Source organism: Camelina sativa, chromosome 19 (genome assembly GCF_030686135.1).
Source record: "Camelina sativa cultivar CO46 ecotype springtype chromosome 19, ASM3068613v1".
Taxonomy (NCBI): domain Eukaryota; kingdom Viridiplantae; phylum Streptophyta; class Magnoliopsida; order Brassicales; family Brassicaceae; genus Camelina; species Camelina sativa.
In genome coordinates, this window is record NC_141898.1 from 24,299,510 (window position 1) to 24,321,771 (window position 22,262).

Consider the following 22,262-nt stretch of genomic DNA (forward strand, 5'->3'; position numbering starts at 1 on the left):
AAATTAAGAAATGGAAACATTTTTGAAACGTATGTATATATATATATGGATATATATATGTATATATACAATATAATACCAAACATAAAACCTATATCAAAAGAAATATTTGAAACAACACAAATTCAAAATAAAAATGTTAAATAGTTGAATTAAAACACTAATAATATTATATATTTATATGTATTATGAATATATATTTTCAAATTATTCTATTTATTAGGTTTCTAAGCTTAAAAAAAGTTTTCGTCGTGTTTCCAAAACGAAAACGGAGTTTCCATCGTGTTTCCAAACAAAGATTTTTCGAAATCGTGTTTCTGTGTCTTGTTTCCGTGTTTCCACGAGTTTCTGTTTCCGAAACGTTTCAGAAACGGGAAACGGACCTTAAAAAGAGTTTCCATGCAATATTAGCTTAACATTGAACCTTAACAACTTACAATGTCATCATATTAACTTAACTAAACCAAAGATGATCAAACAACCAAATACTAAAACAATTATCATCCTATTCATCCTTGATTTGAATTCAGCTTTCACATCTTCAATCCTCTCAAATATCTGTTTCTCAAGCTCCATTTCCATCTTCTTCTCAAGCTACATGTGCAGCTCCATTTGCATCTTCTTCTCAACCTTCATTGTCTCTGATATGAACTCTTTCATTGTCTCCACCTCATCCAACAAAGCCTCATCAATCCACTTGAAAACGTGATTGTCATTCATAAGCTAGACCATAGACAATTGATTTTCATTATCGTTTAGAACCGAGTTAATAATAGTGTAGACCATAAACGTGATTGTCATTACCTTATTTCCAGCTGCATACACACAACGAAAGTATCGTCGATTTGGGTTATGGTCAGATTTGGAAGTTTTGGCCACAATTGCTTCCCCACACCAACATCTCTTAGGTACACCAAGAACTCTTCCTATTTCGCGGACATTTGTCGAAGAGCTCGAAGATCCAGATACATTGCTCATTATTTTGAGAGAAATCGAGAGAGATTTTCTTTTCAATTTTGATTTTAGGGTTCTTAGTTGTCAATTTGGGGGTTTTCGATTTAAAATAGAAGAAGAAGAAGTCGGGTCGGGTTGTATATGTTACCCGAATTATAAATTGGTTTCATACCGGTTTAACATGGTTTTCTATCGGGTTTTGTGGCAAAACCGTGTAGATTAAGTTCGATGGGAAAATAGACGGAGAAGTATGGATTCGGGGGGGGGGGGGGGGAAATAATCAGAGGAGATAAGTCCGAAGGAGAACTGGTAAGATATCAAAGATCAGTGGGGAACTGGAACGATATGATAGTTCCGAGGGGGAAATAATACGTCGATCCCCATATATACATCTTGGGAGATTTGTTTTGTGGATCATATTTTACACTTTGTGAATATGAACACAACTAAGAACAATACTATCAGATTTTTGTTTTTTCGTTTTTAAAAATTTGTCAATTTGAATTTTTGACTAGAAGGTAGGCCAAGTGAGAATAATTGTTTAAATTAATTCCAGTGACTTAATCGTTGGTAGGCATGTCAATTAGGGAATCGTTTTGACAGAACAAAACTAAAACTGGACAAGTAGAAAGTAAAAGCTACTACTTACTCATTTTCAGTCTTACTTTATCATCCCAAACAGTGTAAGTTATTTGACTTATGTTCAATTTATGGCACGGCCATATATCATGGGAAACTTTTACATGAAAACTCTAAAAAAGAAAAAGAAAAAAAAAACAAAGAATACGTATTGTCAACTTACTTGATAGTTATCTATTCGTCTCTCAACAAGGGAGGGCTTGGTAAGAATTAGCTGAAGGGCTACAGAAACCCCATGCCTACCAAGTACTCCTTTAGGGCCAATTTCCAAGCTAAGTCTAGGCATGTTTAGAGTTCCATGAGCAGCAGATCTTAATCTAGTAACAGACCACCACCCATTAGGAGTTTCTTCAGCTCCAACTGCTTCGTTAGCTGCATAGTCTTAGCCTGCAAATGATATTTGCAATCATCAAGCTTACTTCAGCAAAATTAAAAATAAGTTAGCAACAACTTCTCAACTAATGTCCAAGCATCTCATTCATTAATACCAAACTTGCGACAATGGAGGAATTTCTCACTCATTCATTGAGAAAATATGAATAAGGAGGCTAGTTAGTCATGTGAAATATAATAATTAATTACTGGAGATGACAACTCCACCTGCCCAGTTCATGATTACATAAATTTAGGGAGCATTTTAAGATACTAACTGCATCAGCTAAACACCACCAGACTCTGGCTAAAACTATCTAACAATCAGAAACTTCAAAAACATGATGAACAGTTAAAAGGCCTAGCCTGACTTGACCTCAACACTAAATTAACTTAACACCAACTTTACCAGTTTGACAACCTGATAAGCTCAAATTAAACCCTAGAGCTACTCTCTCAAATTAAGAGATCACAGCAGTACTTAGGGGTCGAATTCCACAAGGACTGAAGACTACACAATAAATTATAGAGTTTTATGATTACGCTAACCAAATTGATTTAAATAAGGAAAGCAATGCAAAATATTAAAATAAAACTGTTGTAAATTCAAAGGATTATAAAGCTAGGTCTAGGGATTAAAATAAAACTCAAGATATTATGAAATATTAAATCAATCAATAAATTAGGAGTCAAGCAATTAAAAATCAGATCTAGAAATCTAAACTCTTTTGTAAAATAAATCATTTCTCACTGCAAATATTATCTAAATTTAAAACCAGAAAATCCAAATCTCTTTGTAAAATTCTAGGTTAAAAATCAGTTTTAAAAACAGGTTTAGATAAGTTCACAAAATTACTAAATCAAATCTCTTAGCAGAAAGTAATTTTGCTCATCAAAAGGTTTTATCAGTTAAATCAATTATATTCTCATATCAATTTATTTTCCTAGAGTATTAATTCTAGATGGCCAATCAAGGATTAATATGAAGAACAACCTGTGATAAAGATCTAGAAAGATAATGAATCCTAAATAAACATATCTAATAAATCATAAAATCCATGTGAAAAATCCTTAACCTAACAAGCAAACTAAACAGACATATTCAATTAAGAACAAAACATAATTCTGAATAATAAGCAATTGAAATTAAAAGAGTAAAGAAAGGAGTTCAGGAAATCTTCTCTCGAAGGAGTTCAGATCTCTCTCTCCCAAAAGCTCTCAAAATCTCACAGGGTTGCAGAAAATAAAACTTGCTAGAAAATAACTTAAGGGTTTCTGAAACCTAAAAATACTATATATATATGTCCTAAAACACGTCCAGGGACTAATGATGCAAATATGGAAAACTTCGGGTAAATTTGTAAACTTCCAAAACTTCTTCTCTCTTGGCTAAAACAGGGTGTCGATCGATGCTAAGGCAGTGTTGATCGACACTCTCATCCTTCCTCGGCTCCAAGTTCTCTTCCTTAGCTGAATTGCTCCAAAATCCCTCTAATTACTCAATTTTGCTCCTTTCATGCCAAAATCCTAGAAAACCTGTAAAGACTCTAAAACATCCTAGAAAACAAATCAAAAGACTCTAAAAGACTCCTTATATCATGGTTAAAAACCACAAAAACCATGATATATCAACTCCCCCAGACCTAGCCTTTACTTGATCTCAAGCAAAACAGAAACTTAGACCTGTGAAAGAGGTTTGAAAACATAGAAACTCATTTTCTTTCTAAGGTAATGCCATGATCATTCAAAACCATAATCCACATGCTTAGCAGACAAATCCAAATCGAACCACCATGTACTTCTCCGTTGACATTCATAGCATCCCAGATTCAAACCAAATTCCACTACTTCCTCCATTAAGCCTTCATCGGTGGGACTCATCAATTTGATCAATGTCAAGAACCTTCTAGACTCATTCCCGTACTATACTATAACAAGCAAGATATAACTTTTATAACATGTGGTACTCTTTCTCTCCCCCAGACTTATTCTATTCTTATCCTCCTTTGAGCTTTGCTTTGCTGTTTTTTTTTTACTAACTTCTTTTTTTCTCAAAGTTGTAGGCGAATAATGGGGTCATCGGTAATTTACCTACCCCTCGCTTCCAAGCTTTGTGTGATCATTTGACTCAAGAGTAGAATAATGAGGTCATATTTAATTTACCTACCTCTCTAAACTGATCAAAATCATCTCATCTTTTATTCTTTTTTTTTTTAAACAAAGCTCTCATGAAAAATCTTTCAAACTTAAATAAGGGAGAGGAGTACCATTTTTTTTTTTTTTTTGAAATCTTACTTGTCAGCTATGAACAAGGAGTCAAGCTCTATGAACATCAATCTCCTTGATGAGGTAAAAAGAAAAGTGCATAAGTTACCTCAGGCTTTTATGGATTCTTTTAGAAATTCGGATGTCTCTGGTTCACTGGTCAGCCATTGGATTTTTCATTAGTCGGATTTGTGGATTCAATCTGCAGCATTAATCAACCAAGGCAATACACTAAAAAGAAAAATCATAGTTTCCAAAATAAAATGAAAAATTTGACTCAATAAAAACAAAAATACGGTTTGACACAACAAAAACTAAGTTAGTTAGTACTAACCTCCCTAGATTTTAAAAAAACTGTCCCCAGTGTTATCAAGCAAGGGAGAGGAAAAGAAACAAAAAATATGTTGAAAAAGTGTAAAGAAAAGATGAACTGTTTTCGGGTTACCCATCGGTGTCGACCGACACCATTACAGTGTCGATCGACACCCTCGACGAATGGTGAATTCTTGGCCGAAACTCCTTGTTAGTTGCAGTTAGTTGTGTTCATGTGTTGTTGGATCAATCCTTTGATGATTATGCTAGAAGAAACACTCAAACACAAACACAGGTTAAAAGCAACATGATAGATAGATAGTTCATAATTTCAAACAAAATTCAAACAAAAACTGACTCAATGCAAAAAGAAAAATGACTCAAAAGGAAAAAAAAAAAACTAGAAGTGGGTTGCCTCCCACTAAGGGCTTGTTTTCAGTCATTAGCTTGACTGTGTTGAAGCTCAGGCATTCGGTGGATCGGAAAGTGGCAATGAATGCTTCCGAGAAAATGTCTCATCATCCAAGGTGGTGTATAAGATTTAGGTGCATGAGGTCTGCCAAGGATGTGAGGAACAGGACCAGAGCGGGATTTAGGGATGGGTTTGCTTCTCTTATGTCCTGCAAAATCATCAACAGAAAAAACAAGCGCTCTATGATAATTCCGTGGCTTGGTCAACTGCAAAACAGTTTTTGTATCTTTGAAATTCTTATTGATGATACGAGGGGGTTTGGGTGAAGAAAATGCATACCTTGGCCTTACCTGAGGACTTTGGAGTATGGAGTGTTGAGTTGTCTGTTTAGGATCAGGTTTATGACTTGGAGCATCAGTTTTGGACAAGTTCGGTCCCAGATGTGGAGGGGTGTCGATCGATGCTGATAGGGTGTCGGTCGACACTGAGCTTGTTGCTTGTGTATTTGCTTCTTTGCAGCTTATCTTAGCAATCTTCTCAACATAAAATGTCTGTCCATCAATGGTAGGAGCTCTCCTCAGCTTATGCATCTCAAAGTTCACACTTAAACCATCCACATTCAGTGTTATATGTCCCTTCTGCACATCTATGATGGCACCAGCTGTAACCAAGAAAGATCTTCCTAAGATGAGAGGGTCTTTAGGCTCTTTATCATACTTCAGCACCACAAAGTCAGTGGGAATCATGAAGTTTCCAACCTTAATTGGAATATCCTCTAAGACACCTTCAGCAATTCTCTGAGATCTATCAGCTAAGATAAGAGATAATCTAGTTGGCTTGAATTCTGTCATCCCAAGTTTCACAGCAACAGAATGTGGCATCAAGTTAATACTAGAGCCTAGATCACAAAGTGAGTGAGAAAACCGTTCTGCAGAGATAGTGCAATCAAGTACAAAGCTCCCAGGATCTGGTAATTTCTCTACAGTCCTACACTGAATCATTGCACTCACTTTCTTAGAGACAACCACCTCTTGTTTCTTCTCTTTCTTTTTCTGTGAGGGCTGGTTCAGCAGAATCGCACTGACATCCTTAGTTAACAAAGCTCCTTCCTCAGGGCTCAAACTATTTGATACCATTCTCTTCACATAGCGCTTAAGTGGTGGTAAAAGCTTTACTGCATCAATCAAAGGCATCTCAATCATCACCTTGTCCATCATTGCCTTGCATCTAGCATCTTCAATCTCCTGCTTGGACCTTCTTGGCTTAGGAAAAGGAATCTTCGGTTGGTACACCCTTTCAACAGCTGCTGGGACCTGAGATTTTGTAATTTCCGCATCTGTCTGAGATGAGTGTCGACCGACACCCAGGTGGTGTCGATCGACACCATCATCTGAACCCGACAGATTTGTCGATTTCTCTCCCTTTTCTGCAGAAAGAATTTTCACCATCATCTTCATCTCTCAGTGATATGGCATTGCAAGCATGCTTGGGGTTTGACTCAGTTCTTCCAGGAAGAAAACCCTCTTATCGTTTGACAGACCCAGCAGTCTGTGCAACTTGATTCTCTAGTTTCTTAACATGAACATTCAGTGCATCAATCCTTCCGGTAAGCTCTGTGTAGACATTGTCGATTTTTCCATTGAATGTCACTGTCATATTCTCCTGTCCCTGAAGAATCTGATCAAGCATGGCTTCCATTCTACTCTCCGAAGAAGTCTTAGGAGGTGGAGACTGATAGGATGAGTTCCCATAGGTTCTTGTATAATTGTTGTTCTGCTTCTGATAATCTGGGTTAGGAGTGTACCCTGAAGAGTTCCCACTGTAAGGCATGTTGCCTTGCTGATTACCGAATCTCTGCCCAGATCCATACACATAGTTGACATTCTCCTCTGTATTCTCTGGCTCTGGCTCAAATGTCTCAACTTCAGCTGCAAATTGGACTGACTTCTTACCAACTAGAAGATTGTGCACTGAATCCAGCTTGACATTAACAGAAGCTAACTGGTTTGAATCAAATCCTCCATGCAATCTCTTCCTTTCAGCATCTGCTCTTTTAGTGCTATTGCTGGAAGCCAAATTCTCAATCAAAGGTTCAACATCTTCAGGATATCTTGTCTTGAAATTTCCATGGCTTGCAGCATCCAAAGCTAACTGATACTCCCAGTCACCTCCTCTGAAGAAGATACTCAACAATTGTACTCTTGAAAAACCATGGTGTGGATAATCCCTTTGATAAGCCTTGAATCTCATCCAAACTGCCTTGAAAGCTTCATCTGGTCTTTGCTTGAAGGAGGACAGCTTGACTCTCAGCTCATCAGACATTGCATCATCATAGAAATAGTTCAGCCACCTTGATTTGTTGCCAAGATGTCAAAGATCCAGCTGGCAACTGCTTCAACCACTGAGATGCCTCTCCTGCAAGTGAGTAAGGAAAGAATTTGCAGTAGATGTAATCCTCAGTCACTCTATTAGCCTTGATACTGGTCACAAGATCCTCAAAATGCTCAATGTGGTCGAAAGGCTTCTCATTGGGCAGGTTAGAGAAAGGTCTCTGCCCAACTAGTTGAAAGTAAGTAGGTTTCAACTCAAAATCATTCCTCTGGAATGGAGGAGGAACAATAGCAGACCGGTTCTCATACACAAGATCAGCCCGGTTGTAGTCAGCAATGGTCCTGATCAAGTCTCGGTTGTTCTCCTGTCTTCGAACCGGATTATTAACGTGGTTTGAAGCTCCACGCCCGTCTGCAGGAAGGGGGTGTCGATCGATACCCTGTTGGTGTTGATCGACACCATCGACAACATCAGCTTGCTCGTCGCCAACAGCAGCTTCAGCAATCACATTGCCTTCTGCATCAAGCTGTTGGCCCTGCTCATTGCGCAAGTGGCCCTCTTGATCCCTCAAAGCACCATCCTCATCACGCATCAGAATGACTGTGTTAACCATCTTCAAGGATTTGGCTGCTTTTCGGTTTTCACGCTCAAGTTTTCCCAACTCTTGATTTGTAAGCTTCACAGTAGGACCAGTCTTGTTGCTCCTTGTGTTAGGCTTATTTGGCATGTACCTGAAACACACAAGAGAAGAAAAACAAAAACGTGTTAGTTGAAAATAAAATGAAAAATTTAGACAAAATCAAAAACTCAAATCTAATGGTAGATCAAAGAGTCCCCGACAACGGCGCCAAAATTTGATAAGCTCAAATTAAACCCTAGAGCTACTCTCTCAAATTAAGAGATCACTGCAGTACTTAGGGGTCGAATTCCACAAGGACTCAAGACTACATAATAAATTATAGAGTTTTATGATTACACTAAACAAATTCATTTAAATAAGAAAAGCAATGCAAAATATTAAAATAAAACTGTTGTAAATTCAAGGGATTAAAAAGCTAGGTCTAGGGAATTTCTCAGGAAATTATGAAATATTAAGTCAATCAATAAATTAGGATTCAAGCAATTAAAAATCAGATCTAGAACTCTAAACTTTTTTGTAAAATAAATCATTTCTCACTGCAAATATTATCTAAATTTAAAACCAGAAAATCCAAATCTCTTTGTAAAATTCTAGGTTAAAAATCAGCTTTAAAAACAGGTTTAGATAAGTTCACAAAATTACGAAATCAAATCTCTTTGCAGAAAGTAATTTTGCTCATCAAAAGGTTTTATCAGGAAAATCAATTATATTCTCATATCAATTTATTTTCCTAGAGTATTAATTCTAGATGGCCAATCAAGGATTAATATGAAGAACAACCTATGATGAAGATCTAGAAAGATAATAAATCCTAAATAAATAGATCTAATAAGTCATAAAATCCATGTGAAAAATCTTGAACCTAACAAGCAAACTACTCACACATATTCAATGAAGAACAAAACATAATTCTGAATAATAAGCAATTGAAATTAAAAGAGTAAAGAAACTCTCGAAGGAGTTTAGATCTCTCTCTCCCAAAAGCTCTCAAAATCTCACAGGGTTGCAGAAAATAAAACTTGCTAGAAAATAACTTAAGGGTTTCTGAAACCTAAAAATACTATATATATGTCTTAAAACACGTCTAGGGACTAATGATGCAATATGAAAAACTTCGGGTAAATTTGTAAACTTCCAAAACTTCTTCTCTCTCGGCTAAAATAGGGTGTCAATCGATGCTAAGACAGTGTTGATCGACACTCTCATCCTTCCTCGGCTCCAAATTCTCTTCCTTAGCTGAATTGCTTCAAAATCCCTCTAATTGCTCCATTTTGCTTCTTTCATGCCAAAATCCTAGAAAACCTGTGAAGACTCTAAAACATCCTAGAAAACAAATCAAAAGACTCTAAAAAAAACTCCTTATATCGTAGTTAAAAACCACAAAAACCTTCATATATCACAACCATCTATAACACCAACTTGTTTATCCTTTAGAACGGTTACGGGCTTGTATTAAGGTTGTTGGACTCAAACCCATTTGTATATTTGCCCACTTTGCGATTAAATGAAAAAGTTTGGCAGACAAAAAAAAAAAGAATTGTATGTATATTATGTATTTTATTGTTATGTTAATTTTTCTTTTTGGTGTTTTTTTATTTACTTAAGTTGAATTTTCCAGGTTATGTTAATTTTGATAAGCAAGTGGTGGAAATAAGGCAAATAAGATTTATATATATATATATATATAGACCACATTACCTCTCTAATGTATCCTAATTCCTAGAAGCTTATTTAAAAGAAGAAGGGAGAAGATACAAGAGAACAAGTTTCGTTGTGTTGTAGAAACAAACATAATGGTTCTTATTATGGCCCCCTGGTTCTTATACTGCTGTTTGGTAGGTCTTCTTTTGATTTACGTCTTCTTCTTATATAAAGTAGGGAAAGTATTATGTTGTTGTTGTACCCTAACACAAGATGAACCTAATTCTAGTGTGTAATGTTTATCAACTATTTTTTGTTACTATTTTTATGATTAATGTTTTTATTTATATCAGTAGTTATTTCTATTTCACTTTTTTTTTTCCTCTATAATAGATTCAATGAAAGTGTAACTCTATTTTATATTATTATAAAGTGTAATGATATTTTAATCATCATGTTGAAATCTTTGTTTCAGAATCAATCTTTTATCCTATAAAAACATATCTCACCTGTCCAATGAGATTCTGCCATATGATTTCTATTTTATATTTTAATTTATAAAAAAACTATTGTCACGTAATTTTCTCTATTTTTTACCTGGCCAGTGAGATTCTGCTCCAATTGTAAGCAAATTCTTCTTCCCTGTCTTTCACCTCAGCATTACAATCCAAAACTCGACCATAACCCATCAAGTTACACAACAGACCATATCATATATCCCAAAAAAACCTTGTTTACAGTATATGCATCCTTTAACAAAATCTGCTGAAGGCAAAAAGGAAAACAGAGTTTAAAAAAGCAGAGCAAGTAGAGTTTTAAAATTTTGAACCAAACCACAAAGACAAACCATGCATCCTGATGCTTCTTCGAACCTTGTTTCTGAAGATAGTAAAATCTGTTCCTCACTATTTGATCAATAGCTTTAATACCAAATGGTATTACTAAGAGAACCAACATCGATTTATAGTTATTGTCTACGGTAAGTAGGTAACCTGTTGGCAACCACTATGGCAATATCAGATTCTCGAACATACTCACGACCTTTTACTTTGCTGCTTTTTAGGTTTTGTCAACTTTCGTAATGGTGAAAAATTGCAGTGCCTTCCAGTAATTTTTAATAACATTGGTAAAGATAGCTCTGGTGACTTCAAAACTAATTTTTAATAACCTCATACAAGCTTCTGTCAAAAGTATAAGGTTTACAACCCATACAAGCCTTTTATTTTATTAGGCTTAATGTTAAAGTACCAAGTTACACAACACACCATATCATATATCACAAAGCTATCTCTTATCTAATAAGTTTTGGCCTTTCCTTTCCCTTTTCCTTTTTGTTTACCACTCTTCTTCTTCTTCTTCACACAATCCAAAGAACCACTCTGTTTTTCGTCATCATCAATTGCTTTACAAGTAGAAACCTCCTTAGTACTGGTCTTGCTTCTCTCAACCTTCCTCTTCTCAACAAAGCTAATTACCCCACGAAGAACAACATCGGTATCATCATCTTGCATCAGCTCTTCAGCTAACTCAGCAGGAGTAACTTCAGTAGAATCGATCAGCGCCTCGATTTCTTCACAAAGAGGATGGTTTAACCCATCTAAACCGAGGTAGTTCGAGACCAATGTCCTAAATCCTAGACCTGTACAATAAGACATGTTGATATGCACATCCATCCTCCCAGGACGTAGCAGAGCAGGGTCTAGCCGGTCTTTGTGATTCGTCGTGAACACTATGATTCTCTCATCTCCAAAACTCGACCATAACCCATCAATGAAGTTCAGAATCCCTGACAACATATCACAGTCAGAACAAATAATAAATTCTCTTGAAAGATCAAAACCAAATCACAAATTCAAAAAAGATTTCACCTTTCCACTCTTCTTATCATCTTCTTGATTCTCAGCTTCCCTGTCTCTCACCTCAGCATTACAATCAATATCTTCAATAACCAAAATCGAACGGTTCGTTGTAGATAACAAAACCCTCTTCAGTTCACCATTGTCATAAATACTACTACGCTCAAGATCAAACACATCAAACTTCAAGTAATTAGCCATAGCAGCGATCAAGCTTGATTTGCCAGTTCCTGGAGGACCATACAACAAGTAACCTCGCTTCCAAGCTTTACCAACTCTCTTGTAAAACTCTCTCCTCTTCAATAACCCCTCCAGATCATCGATGATCTTCTTCTTCGCATCCGGATCCATGGCCAGTGTATCAAAAGTCGATGGATGCTCGAGATTGATACATCCCCAGTTCCCACCAGCCATACCATCGTCATCATCACTGGCGTACACATCTCTGCTATAAAGCTTCACCACTCTCAAGTTCCTCTTGATCTCCTCTGACTCGGCTACAACGTGGCTGAGATAAGAGTCCATGACTTTGTCTCTAAGCTTCTTCTCGAAGGTGAGCTCGTAGCAACGTTTCACTTTATCACCTTTCTCGTTCTCGGATTGAACGTAGCTCCATGTCACCTCGGAACCCTCGAAAGTATCGAGGATCTCTTAGCCTTTCTCGATGGAGATCGTGAAATGTTTCTGCTTAGGGATCTTGCCGACTCGTAAACGCTCTGTATCAGGTCCGATTCTGTTCCGGAGGTACATCTCCGCCGCGTCGAAGACTTGGTTCAATCCGAAGTTCTCGTCGATAACCACCGTTATATACTTCGATTTCGGAGTAAAGAACCGGTCGAGTAAGCTGGAGAAGTAAGATCGGAGCTTTTCCGGTACGAAATCGTGGAGCATCGATCTAAAGAGCATCAAGAACCCGGTTAAAGAAGCGTACGCTGAGAACAGCGACGATGGCGAGAAAGAGAAATCGGATGATGGATACATCTCTTGAGAATCGATATGGCCTAAAGAAAAAACCGATGAAATTTTCCGATGACCTAAAGATTTTATTCCGGTGAAAGAGACTGAGTGAGAAGAAGTGATGGGGATGATGAGTTAACAAAAAAGTGAGAAAGAGGTAGTGTTCTTCTTATAGACGCACATGCCCAAATTGTTTTTCACATATGACCAAATAGAAAAATAATAAACAAGTCTTAACAGAGTAAAGAGACTTGACCTACTAAACAAAAAGAAAGAGTAAAGAGACTTGCAGAGGAAGGAAGGGAAAAGCTTGCGCCGCAAGGAGAAGACGTCCGTTTACACGTCAGAGGTCAATTGGTAAAGCTACATGTGACGAACGAATCTACTTGGCTCTTTCCCCTCTTTGATTTGGTCCGTTCGATGAATAAAGTACAGATACGTCTAGACTCTAGAATAATAAAATTTTGCCTCTTTCTCTCTTAGTGGGCCGAGGGTGTTCACTGCTCAGAGCCCAAAAATTCGCCCCCCCCCCCCCCCCCCCCCCAAAGCAGATTTTAGAAGTTTGAACCCAACATACACTTGTTGGTAAGCCGAAAAGCAATGTCACATGCATATATATATAGATCATCGATAATCTTCAGCATACGCATAAGTTATCAATTTCAAATAGTTTCTGCAAGCTGCCAATCTTATCACGGCCAGGAAAATATGTCTTCTCTATTAGCGGGTTTGATTTCAAGATCTTGAGACAAAATGAAGAGTCAAGTGTTTCTGAGCAAAATTTTGTCGGCCTCATATCCTTCAAATGTTAATGTAAGGATATTGTACACGAGGATGTACCAAGAGAGATGAACACTACTAACAAGGTCAATAAACTATGAGAAAATGTCATTTAAACCATGAACTTTTAAATTTTGGCCATTTAAATCATGAATTTTGTTGTATTATGCCATTTAAAACATCAACTTTTGTTGATTAGCGTTTTTAAACATGAAGTTTCGTTGACTAAACCAAAAAAAACATGACGTGAAATCCGATAATTGGCCTACTAACAGACGTTACTATGCCGTTAATCACTCCGTTACTGATAAAATAACGTCATTTTAATGGAAGTTTTAGTTCGAAAAATGTCATTTAAGCTATAAAATTTTAAATATAGGTCATTTAAACCATGGACTTGTAAATGTATATCATTTAAACCATGAACTTTCAAGTTTATGTCATTTAAACCGTGAACTCGCCCTCGACATTCCGTGAAAACCAGACAACCTGAAAATTTCGGTTACGGAAGCAAACCGAAGAGAGAAAGCCTAACTGTTCAGCGCAATTGATTTGCATAATCGGATTTCGGTTCGGTTTTGTAATCGGACCGATTGGTTTATTAGAAACCACAGAAGTATATAATAAGCCTAACCGGCTAACCCATTTAACCTGAGTTTAGTTTCTCTCTTCTTTCTTCGACTCTGCCATATGATGCGATCCTGAGAAAGAGAAAGAAGAACATCAATTCATCCTTCTTTTTCGATCTTTGTCATGTATTTTATGTCTTTTTGTTTTTGTCTTGAGTCTTTTTCATTTATTAGGACACTACACTAGACTAGAGCTTGAAGGATTGATCATCTTGTTTTAGGACACTACACTAGAGTTTGAAGGATTGATCGCCTTTTTCATGTATTATGGTTTAAATGACATAAATTTGAAAGCTCTTGGTTTACATGACATACATTTACAATTATATTGTTTAAATGACCTATATTTAAAAGTTCATGGTTTAAATGACACTTTTCGAATTAAAACTTCCATTAAAACGACGTCGTTTTGTCAGTAACGTAGTGATTAACGACATAGTAACGTCTGTTAGTATGTTAATTATCGGATTTAACGTCATGTCTTTTTTGGCTTGGTCAACGAAACTTCATGTTTAAATGGCCAACAACAAAGTTTATGATTTATATGGCCAAAATTTGAAAGTTTATGGTTTAAATGACATTTTTTCCAATAAACTATTGTCATGTTTTATTTTTATTTTTTTCCAAAATTTGTAAAGTTTAGATTTGAATTTTTGAAGTTAGGCCAAGTGAGATTTGGTAAATTTAATTACGGTAACATAATATAATTTTTCACCTTTTTTTTAAGTCAAATGAAAACCAAATATTACATCATACCAGTTGACTTTAAAAAACAAAAAGAATATTACTCGCAAAAAATTCTAAATTATAGCAATCATATCAATAAGGTTTTCACAAACAAAAAATTAATGAACACAAATCATAACATAATTTATTTACACACATCTACTTAAAGTAGATAACAGGAGTATTAGATCTCAAATCCCAAATTCCACTTTCTTTAAGGTACTCATGGTATCTAGAAAACTCCGGTTTAGCCGTCGCTTTCTTCTTACTACGGCGGCGATAACCATCAAATAGACTAAAGATTGGATGGCTCAACTTGCTTGTCACCACTGTCTTATTTGGTTTTTGGCTTGGAAGCTTTTCCAAGATCACAGGAAAGTCTCCACCAAGCCTTATCGATGGAGCATAGTACGGAACGCTAGTTGACCTCCTCAGCTTTGCTCCGAGTAAGCTAAAGGTGGAATCATCACTTACACGCTCGTATCCGCTGCGACGGCTCCTTGTCCTCGTGCTTAGGGTTCTTAGCATTTGCATATCTGGATTTTTGGTTGGTGTATCGATGTTGAATATTAAGGTTTAAATTTTCTTGGAAGAGAGGAGTCCAGCGAAAGTATATTGTTGTTTGTGGTTATTGTAAAGAGAGAGTATTCGATTGTCTTTATATAGTTTTGTTGATATAAATATATAATATAAAAATCGTAGGTATGATAATTGTGCAAGTTAAGTGGCCGATTTGGAAAATTCAAACTTTCGTTGGTCGTATCCTCTTTTCTCATTAGTTATATTATTTTAGTCCCGTTAGAATAAATTAATAAAGACTAGCTAGGACTTGCATTAGTTTCATGATAAACGTTGTGTTAACAATAGAATAAACACAAGACTGTTGACCAAAAAAAACAAAAAGACTAAATACGTTAGACGACATGTATGTTATCATACCAAAATGTCACATGGTTGGTAGCTTTATATATATATATATATCAGTATGATGAGACCATGGAACATGGACATGAGGAGCAGCTTGAACTAGAAAAAGCATCGGAGGAGCAACTTGTACTAGCGGAAGTAGCGGAGGAGCAGCTTGTACCAAAGAACATGGAAGGAGCAGCTTGTACCAGCGGAAGCAGCGGAAGAAGCATTGATTGTCCCGGCGGGTCCTCTAACAAGGTCACGGTCCAAGAGGTTCAACCAAGCTATCAATGGAATACTCAAGGAACTGGACAAGAAGCAGGAAGATGTGGTTCAAACAATTTGGACGTTGCTCACAGCTCAAGGTGTTCGGAAAAGGATTAAGTGTTGCCTCCCATTGGGTTTTCTTGACAAGGTTTTTAATGAGGCCTAAGTAGCACTTTCTAAGTCCCCTTTGCCAACTCAATTTGTGGTCCAAGGCCCATCTCTTTGTCCTGGCCCATTTTCTATTTTTTCTCTCTTATTCAAACTTGCATTTATTGTTTTGTAATTTCCTAGACATTATGCATGAGCTTGACCTTATTAAAGCTCTTGCATGATTTTTTAGGCTTTTAATTCTCTTCTCCTTCGTCCCCCTTCTCCTATTTAAAGACCATGTATTTCTCTTTTGCAAACCATCAAACATTTCAATCAAAAATCTTCTTTTTACTTGTTTGATCAGAGAAGTGTGTAGTATCTTCTCAACTTGTTTATTTCTTAGTGTGTCATATCTAAGATATATCCAAGCCTGTATTCTAAGAGACTTTCACCTCTCTTGGAAGTACATCTCAATCCCCAGTAAAATCCGCTGCATTCTATCCTTTTCACCTTCATCACCGTTCATCTATCCTTTCCGCTGCATCTACCATTCATTCTTCTTCATCACTTCGTCCATTCCTCTTCAATACCTTGCAAAGTGTGTCTTTGGGAGTAGATCCTCATCCAGGAGTCTATCATGTAGTATCAGAGCCACTTTGCAACCAGGTTTTGAGATTCCAATCGTCACTTTTTATTTTTTTTTCAGATCTGTCATTTATCTTGCGAGAGTTTTATAAAATGTTTTACTCGTTCAAAAATTACAAAATCAAATTTGTTAGAACCAGGAAAGAGTCTAGTATTTTTGAAAATTGATTTGAGAATTTTTGGATTCGTTTTTATAATTTTCCCAGATCCGTTTTTATTTGCGTGTTTTTGGAACTTTTTACTTGTGGATCTTTGTTTTCTTTTCCGGTACCATGGTGACGTCAGAAGAGGAAGAGTCTTCTACATCTAGTCTTGAAAGGAGGATCCTTAAGTCTGTCACAGCAGTTATGGCAACCATGCTTGATGCAAGACTTGGCGCTATTCACTTGAATCAAACCAACCTAGAACCAAATCAGCGTCAAAGGCAGAACCAGGAGGAACCAAGACCAAACGATGAGACCAGGGAGTATTACAGTCACAGTTCTTCACACAGTGGTCAGCGAAGGCGTCGACGTGAACGTCCAGTCCCTAGAGATCCATTGGGAGGTCTAAAGTTCAAGATCCCTGCCTTTGATGGAACCAGCAATCCGGATACCTACATGGAGTGGGAGCAGAAAGTGGAGTTAGTCTTCGTTTGTCAAGAGGTCACCGAGGACAATAAGGTTAAAGTTGCTGCTACCGAGTTCTACGACTATGCCTTAAGTTGGTGGGATCAGCTTGTTACCAGCCGCAGACGTATCGGATATGTGCCGATCGAAACATGGAACCAGCTGAAAGCCATCATGCGTAGGAGATTTGTGCCGAGTTACTATCACCGTGATCTTCTTCAGCGTTTGAGGAATTTGGTTCAAGGAAGCAAGTCTATCGAGGAGTACTTCAAGGAAATGGAAACCCTTATACTAAGAGCCGATATTCATGAAGATGGAGAAGTTGTTATGTCGCGATTCATGGGAGGTCTTAACCGCGAAATCCAAGACCGTCTAGAAACCCAGCACTATGTGGAAATTGAGGAGATGCTTCACAAGGCAGTCATGTTCGAACAGCAAATCAAAAGGAAGAATTCTCGATCTAGCTACAACACAGCCAAGACCAGCTACAGCTCAGGAAAGTCAAGCTATCAAAAGGAGGACAAGCCCGGCTATCAGAAAGACTACAAGCCATTCGTCAAGCCAAAACCGATAGATTCTGACCTGAAAGGTAAGGGTAAGGAGGTGAACACCAGAGCAAGAGATATTTGATGCTTTAAGTGTCAAGGACTTGGGCATTATGCAAGCGAGTGTTCCAACAAGAGAATCATGGTCCTTAGAGATAATGGCGAAGTAGAGTCTGAAGAAGAGCGTTCGGAAAACGACTCTTTGGAAGAGGGTTTGGAATCCCCTGCTAAAGGAGAGTTGCTTGTTGCTAGAAGATCTTTGAGTGTTCTAACTAAAACCGAGGAGCAAGCACAAAGGTAAAACTTGTTCCACACGCGATGCTTAGTCAAAGATAAGGTATGCAGTTTAATTATTGATGGTGGTAGTTGTACTAACGTTGCAAGCAGGACTATGGTTGAGAAGCTTGGCTTAGAAGTGCTTAAACATCCAAAACCATATGCGCTCCAATGGCTTAACAAAAAAGGTGAGATGTCCGTCAAGGAGCAAGTCAAAGTGCCGCTTTCAATAGGTAAGTATCAAGACGAGGTCATGTGCGACATACTTCCGATGGACGATAGCCACATTCTTCTTGGACGTCCATGGAAATCAGACCGACAAGTTGTCCACGATGGCTTCACCAATCGACACACCTTCGAACATAATGGCCGAAAGACAACTCTCATTCCAATGACGCCGCATGAGGTCTATCTAGATCAGCTAAGCATGAAACAGCGGACCGCCAAACAAACCGAACCAATCGATACAAAGGGTAAGAGCAAGGTAAGTCACAATAGTTTACTATTTGTTTACAAAGAAACCCTTGCTTGTTCAACTAAACTTGAACCGGTGCTGTCGATTAAAATTGAGTTGGTTTTGCAAGAGTACAAGGATGTGTTTCCGGAAGACAATCCCATTGGTTTACCACCTATCCGAGGGATCGAGCATCAAATCGACTTTGTGCCGGGAACCGCTTTACCAAACCGACCAGCTTATCGCAGCAACCCAACTGAAACAAAAAAACTTGAAAGACAAGTGAACGAGCTGATGGACAAAGGACATATTAGAGAAAGCATGAGTCCATGTGTCGTTCTAGTGTTGCTAGTACCTAAGAAAGATGGGAGTTGGCGTATGTGCGTGGACTGTCGAGCCATCAACAACATTACGGTTAAATATCGCCACCCTATCCCAAGATTAGATGATATGCTTGATGAATTACATGGTTCTAGCATCTTTTCTAAAATTGATCTTAAAAGTGGTTATCATCAAATTCGCATGAAAGAAGGTGATGAGTGGAAAACGACTTTTAAAACTAAACAAGGGTTATATGAATGGTTAGTCATGCCATTTGGGTTAACTAATGCGCTTAGTACTTTCATGAGATTGATGAATCATGTCCTTAGGAAGCATATTGGTGATTTTGTTGTGGTTTATTTTGATGACATTTTGGTTTACAGCAAAAATTTAGAGGATCATGTCATGCATCTTAAACTTGTTTTGGATTTGCTTCGCAAGGAAAAGCTTTATGCAAACTTTAAGAAGTGCACCTTTTGCACAGATAATCTTGTTTTCCTAGGCTTTGTAGTGAGTGTAGATGGAATCAAGGTTGATGAGGAAAAAGTCAAGGCAATCAAAGATTGGCCAAGTCCTACAAATGTTAGCGAGGTGAGAAGCTTTCACGGCTTAGCAGGATTCTACCGACGGTTTGTCAAGGATTTCAGCACCATTGCCGCACCGCTTACGGAAGTTATTAAAAAGGACGTTGGTTTCAAATGGGAAGCTTCACAAGAAAACGCCTTCCAGGCCTTGAAAGAGAAGCTCACTAATTTCCCTGTTTTAATTCTTCCAAATTTTATGAAAACTTTTGAGATTGAGTGTGATGTCTCAGGGATAGGTGTTGGAGCTGTTTTGATGCAGGATCATAAGCCCATAGCATTCTTCAGTGAGAAGCTGGGAGGAGCGACACTCAATTATCCGACCTACGATAAGGAGCTTTACGCATTGGTCCGAGCACTATAAACTTGGCAGCATTATCTATGGCCAAAGGAGTTTGTCATTCATACTGATCATGAGTCTCTCAAGCACCTAAAGGGTCAACAAAAGCTCAACAAACGTCATGCGTGGTGGGTCGAATTCATAGAAACTTTCCCATATGTGATCAAGTAAAAAAAAGGTAAAGATAATGGTGTAGCCGACGCATTATCTCACATGTATGTTTAACTTACTTCTTTGGATGCAAGATTGTTGGGTTTTGAGCAGATAAAAGACTTGTATGCTAATGATTCTGATTTTAGCAAAATATTCCAATCTTGTGAGAAGTTTGTCTTTGGGAAATATTATCGCCATGAGGGTTATTTATTCTTTCAAAATCGACTTTGTGTGCCTCACTCTTCTTTGAGAGAATTGTTTCTAAGGGAAGCTCATGGTGGTGGTTTAATGGGACACTTTGGAGTTGCTAAGACATATAAGGTGATGCAAGAACACTTTCATTGGCCGCACATGAAAAGAGATGTCGAACGATTATGTTAATGGTGTGCAACTTGTAAACAAGCTAAGGCTAAGGTTCAATCCCACGGTTTGTATACCTCTTTACCTATTCCTTTGCATCCTTGAACTGATATATCTATGGATTTTGTGGTTGGATTGCCTAGTACTAGGGCTGGTAAGGATTCTATTTTTGTGGTGGTTGATCGTTTTTCTAAAATGGCGCATTTTATTCCATGTCATAAAACTGATGATGCATCTCATGTTGCTAGCTTGTTCTTTAAGGAAGTTGTTCGTTTGCATGGCATACCTAAGACCATATTTTCTGATCGTGACACTAAGCTCCTTAGTTATTTTTGGAAAAACTTTGTGGTCTAAGTTAGGAACTAGATTGCTTTTCTCTACTACATGTCATCCGCAAACTGATGGTCAAACAGAAGTTGTCAATAGAACCTTGTCTACATTGTTGCGTGTGCTCATTAAAAAGAACCTTAAGACTTGGGAAGATTGCTTGCCGCATGTTGAATTTGCTTATAATCATTCTATGCATTATGCGACTAAGTTTTCTCCATTTGAAATTGTTTATGGGTTCAACCCCACTTCTCCTTTGGATCTAATGCTTTTACCTTTGAGTGAAAGATCAAGTCTTGATGGCAAGAAAAAGGCCAATTTAGTTAAACATGTTCACAAAAAGGCTAAGGAAAATCTTGAGGCAAGGACGAAGCTGTATGAGAAGTATGCGAACAAAGGGCGTAAAGAGGTCATCTTCAATGAGGGTGATCAAGTGTGGGTTCATCTTAGGAAGGAGCGTTTCCCGGAGAGAGCATCCAAACTAATGCCAAGGATTGATGAACCGTTCAAAATGCTCAAAAGAATCAACAAAAATGCCTACCAACTCGACCTCCAAGGTAAGAACAAAGTTAGTGGCAGTTTCAATGTTTCTGATCTTCTTCCTTATTGTGCAGATAATTCGGATTTGAGGTCAAATCCTTTTCAAGTGGGAGAGGATGATGAGACCATGGAAAGATCGACTAAAGAACATGGACATGAGGAACAGCTTGAACCAGAGGAAGCACCGGAGGAGCAGCTTGTACCAGCGGAAGCACCAGAGGAGCAGCGTGTACCAGCGGAAGCAGCGGAGGAAGCATTGATCGTCCTGGCGGGTCCTCTAACAAGGTCACGGTCCAAGAGGTTCAAACAAGCTATCAATGGAATACTCAAGGAGCTGGACAAGAAGCAGGAAGATGTGGTTCAAACCATTTGGACGTTGCTCACAGCTCAAGGTGTTTGGTAAAGGGTTAAGTGTTGCTTATGCACTCTTTTTCCCTTGTCAAGTTTTGTCCCATTGGGTTTTCTTGACAAGGTTTTTAATGAGGCCTAAGTAGCACTTTATAAGTCCCCTTTGCCAACCCAATTTGTGGTCCAAGACCCATCTCTTTGTCTTGGCCCATTTTCTATCTTTTCTCTCTTATTCAAACTTGCATTTATTGTTTTGTAATTTCCTAGACATTATGCATGAGCTTGACCTTATTAAAGCTCTTGCATGATTTCCTAGGCTTTTAATTCTCTTCTCCTTCGTTCCCCTTCTCCTATTTAAAGATCATGTATTTCTCTTTTGCAAACCATCAAACATTTCAATCAAAAACCTTCTTTTTACTTGTTTGATCAGAGACGTGTGTAGTATCTTCTCAACTTGTTTATTTCTTAGTGTGGCATATCTAAGATATATCCAAGCCTGTAGTCTAAGAGACTTTCACCTCTCTTGGAAGTACATCTCAATCTCCCTTCAAATCCGCTGCATTCCATCCTTTTCACCTTCATCGCCGTTCATCTATCTTTTCCGCTGCATCTACCATTCATTCTTCTTCATCACTTCGTCCATTCCTCTTCAAGACCTTGCAAAGTGTGTCCTTGGGAGTAGATCCTCATCCAGGAGTCTATCACAATATATCACGTAATCGTATGATTGTAACTCACTAACAGCTGCAAGTACTGTAAGCAAAACATGAATTTTGAGACGAAAAAATGGTTAAAAGAAATGTATGACTCTTGTGTATCCAAATCAGTCGTCAAATATTGAGTTTAGTTTTAAATCGTATTAGTTTGCTGCTTTTTAGGTTTTGTCAATCTTTATATTGTTTGTTTTTTAGTATTCGGACTTTCACTAGTAAATGTTAATCATATAATTACATTTTTTGCTATAGAAAAAATAATAATAAATAT

General features: G+C 37.6%; 1 protein-coding gene and 3 pseudogenes across 3 annotated transcripts; 1 reads left to right on the top strand and 3 right to left on the bottom strand.

The window, feature by feature from the left end:
• Positions 1-10,708: 10,708 nt before the first annotated feature.
• On the bottom strand, positions 10,709-11,371 carry LOC104768207 (AAA-ATPase At2g18193 pseudogene; annotated as a pseudogene). The gene has a single exon (XR_015590539.1). The product of XR_015590539.1 is annotated as an AAA-ATPase At2g18193 pseudogene (transcript).
• A 39-nt stretch (positions 11,372-11,410) lies between these two features.
• Positions 11,411-11,947, bottom strand: LOC147920951 (AAA-ATPase At2g18193 pseudogene; annotated as a pseudogene).
• Positions 11,948-14,572: 2,625 nt separating this feature from the next.
• Positions 14,573-15,149, bottom strand: LOC104767176 (uncharacterized). Its single transcript, XM_010491216.2, has one exon. It carries the CDS (start codon positions 15,046-15,048, stop codon positions 14,674-14,676), a length of 375 nt encoding a protein of 124 aa, XP_010489518.1. The 5' UTR covers positions 15,049-15,149; the 3' UTR covers positions 14,573-14,673.
• Positions 15,150-16,121: 972 nt separating this feature from the next.
• LOC147920952 (uncharacterized) lies at positions 16,122-22,187 on the top strand (annotated as a pseudogene). The gene is made up of 5 exons (XR_015590629.1): positions 16,122-17,875; positions 17,966-18,338; positions 18,629-19,728; positions 19,957-19,994; positions 20,584-22,187. The product of XR_015590629.1 is annotated as an uncharacterized LOC147920952 (transcript).
• Positions 22,188-22,262: the final 75 nt, after the last annotated feature.

Bases quoted from the DNA above. Each gene is read 5' to 3' on its own strand.
- LOC104767176 (XM_010491216.2), bottom strand. From the start codon at position 15,048: ATGCAAATGCTAAGAACCCTAAGCACGAGGACAAGGAGCCGTCGCAGC.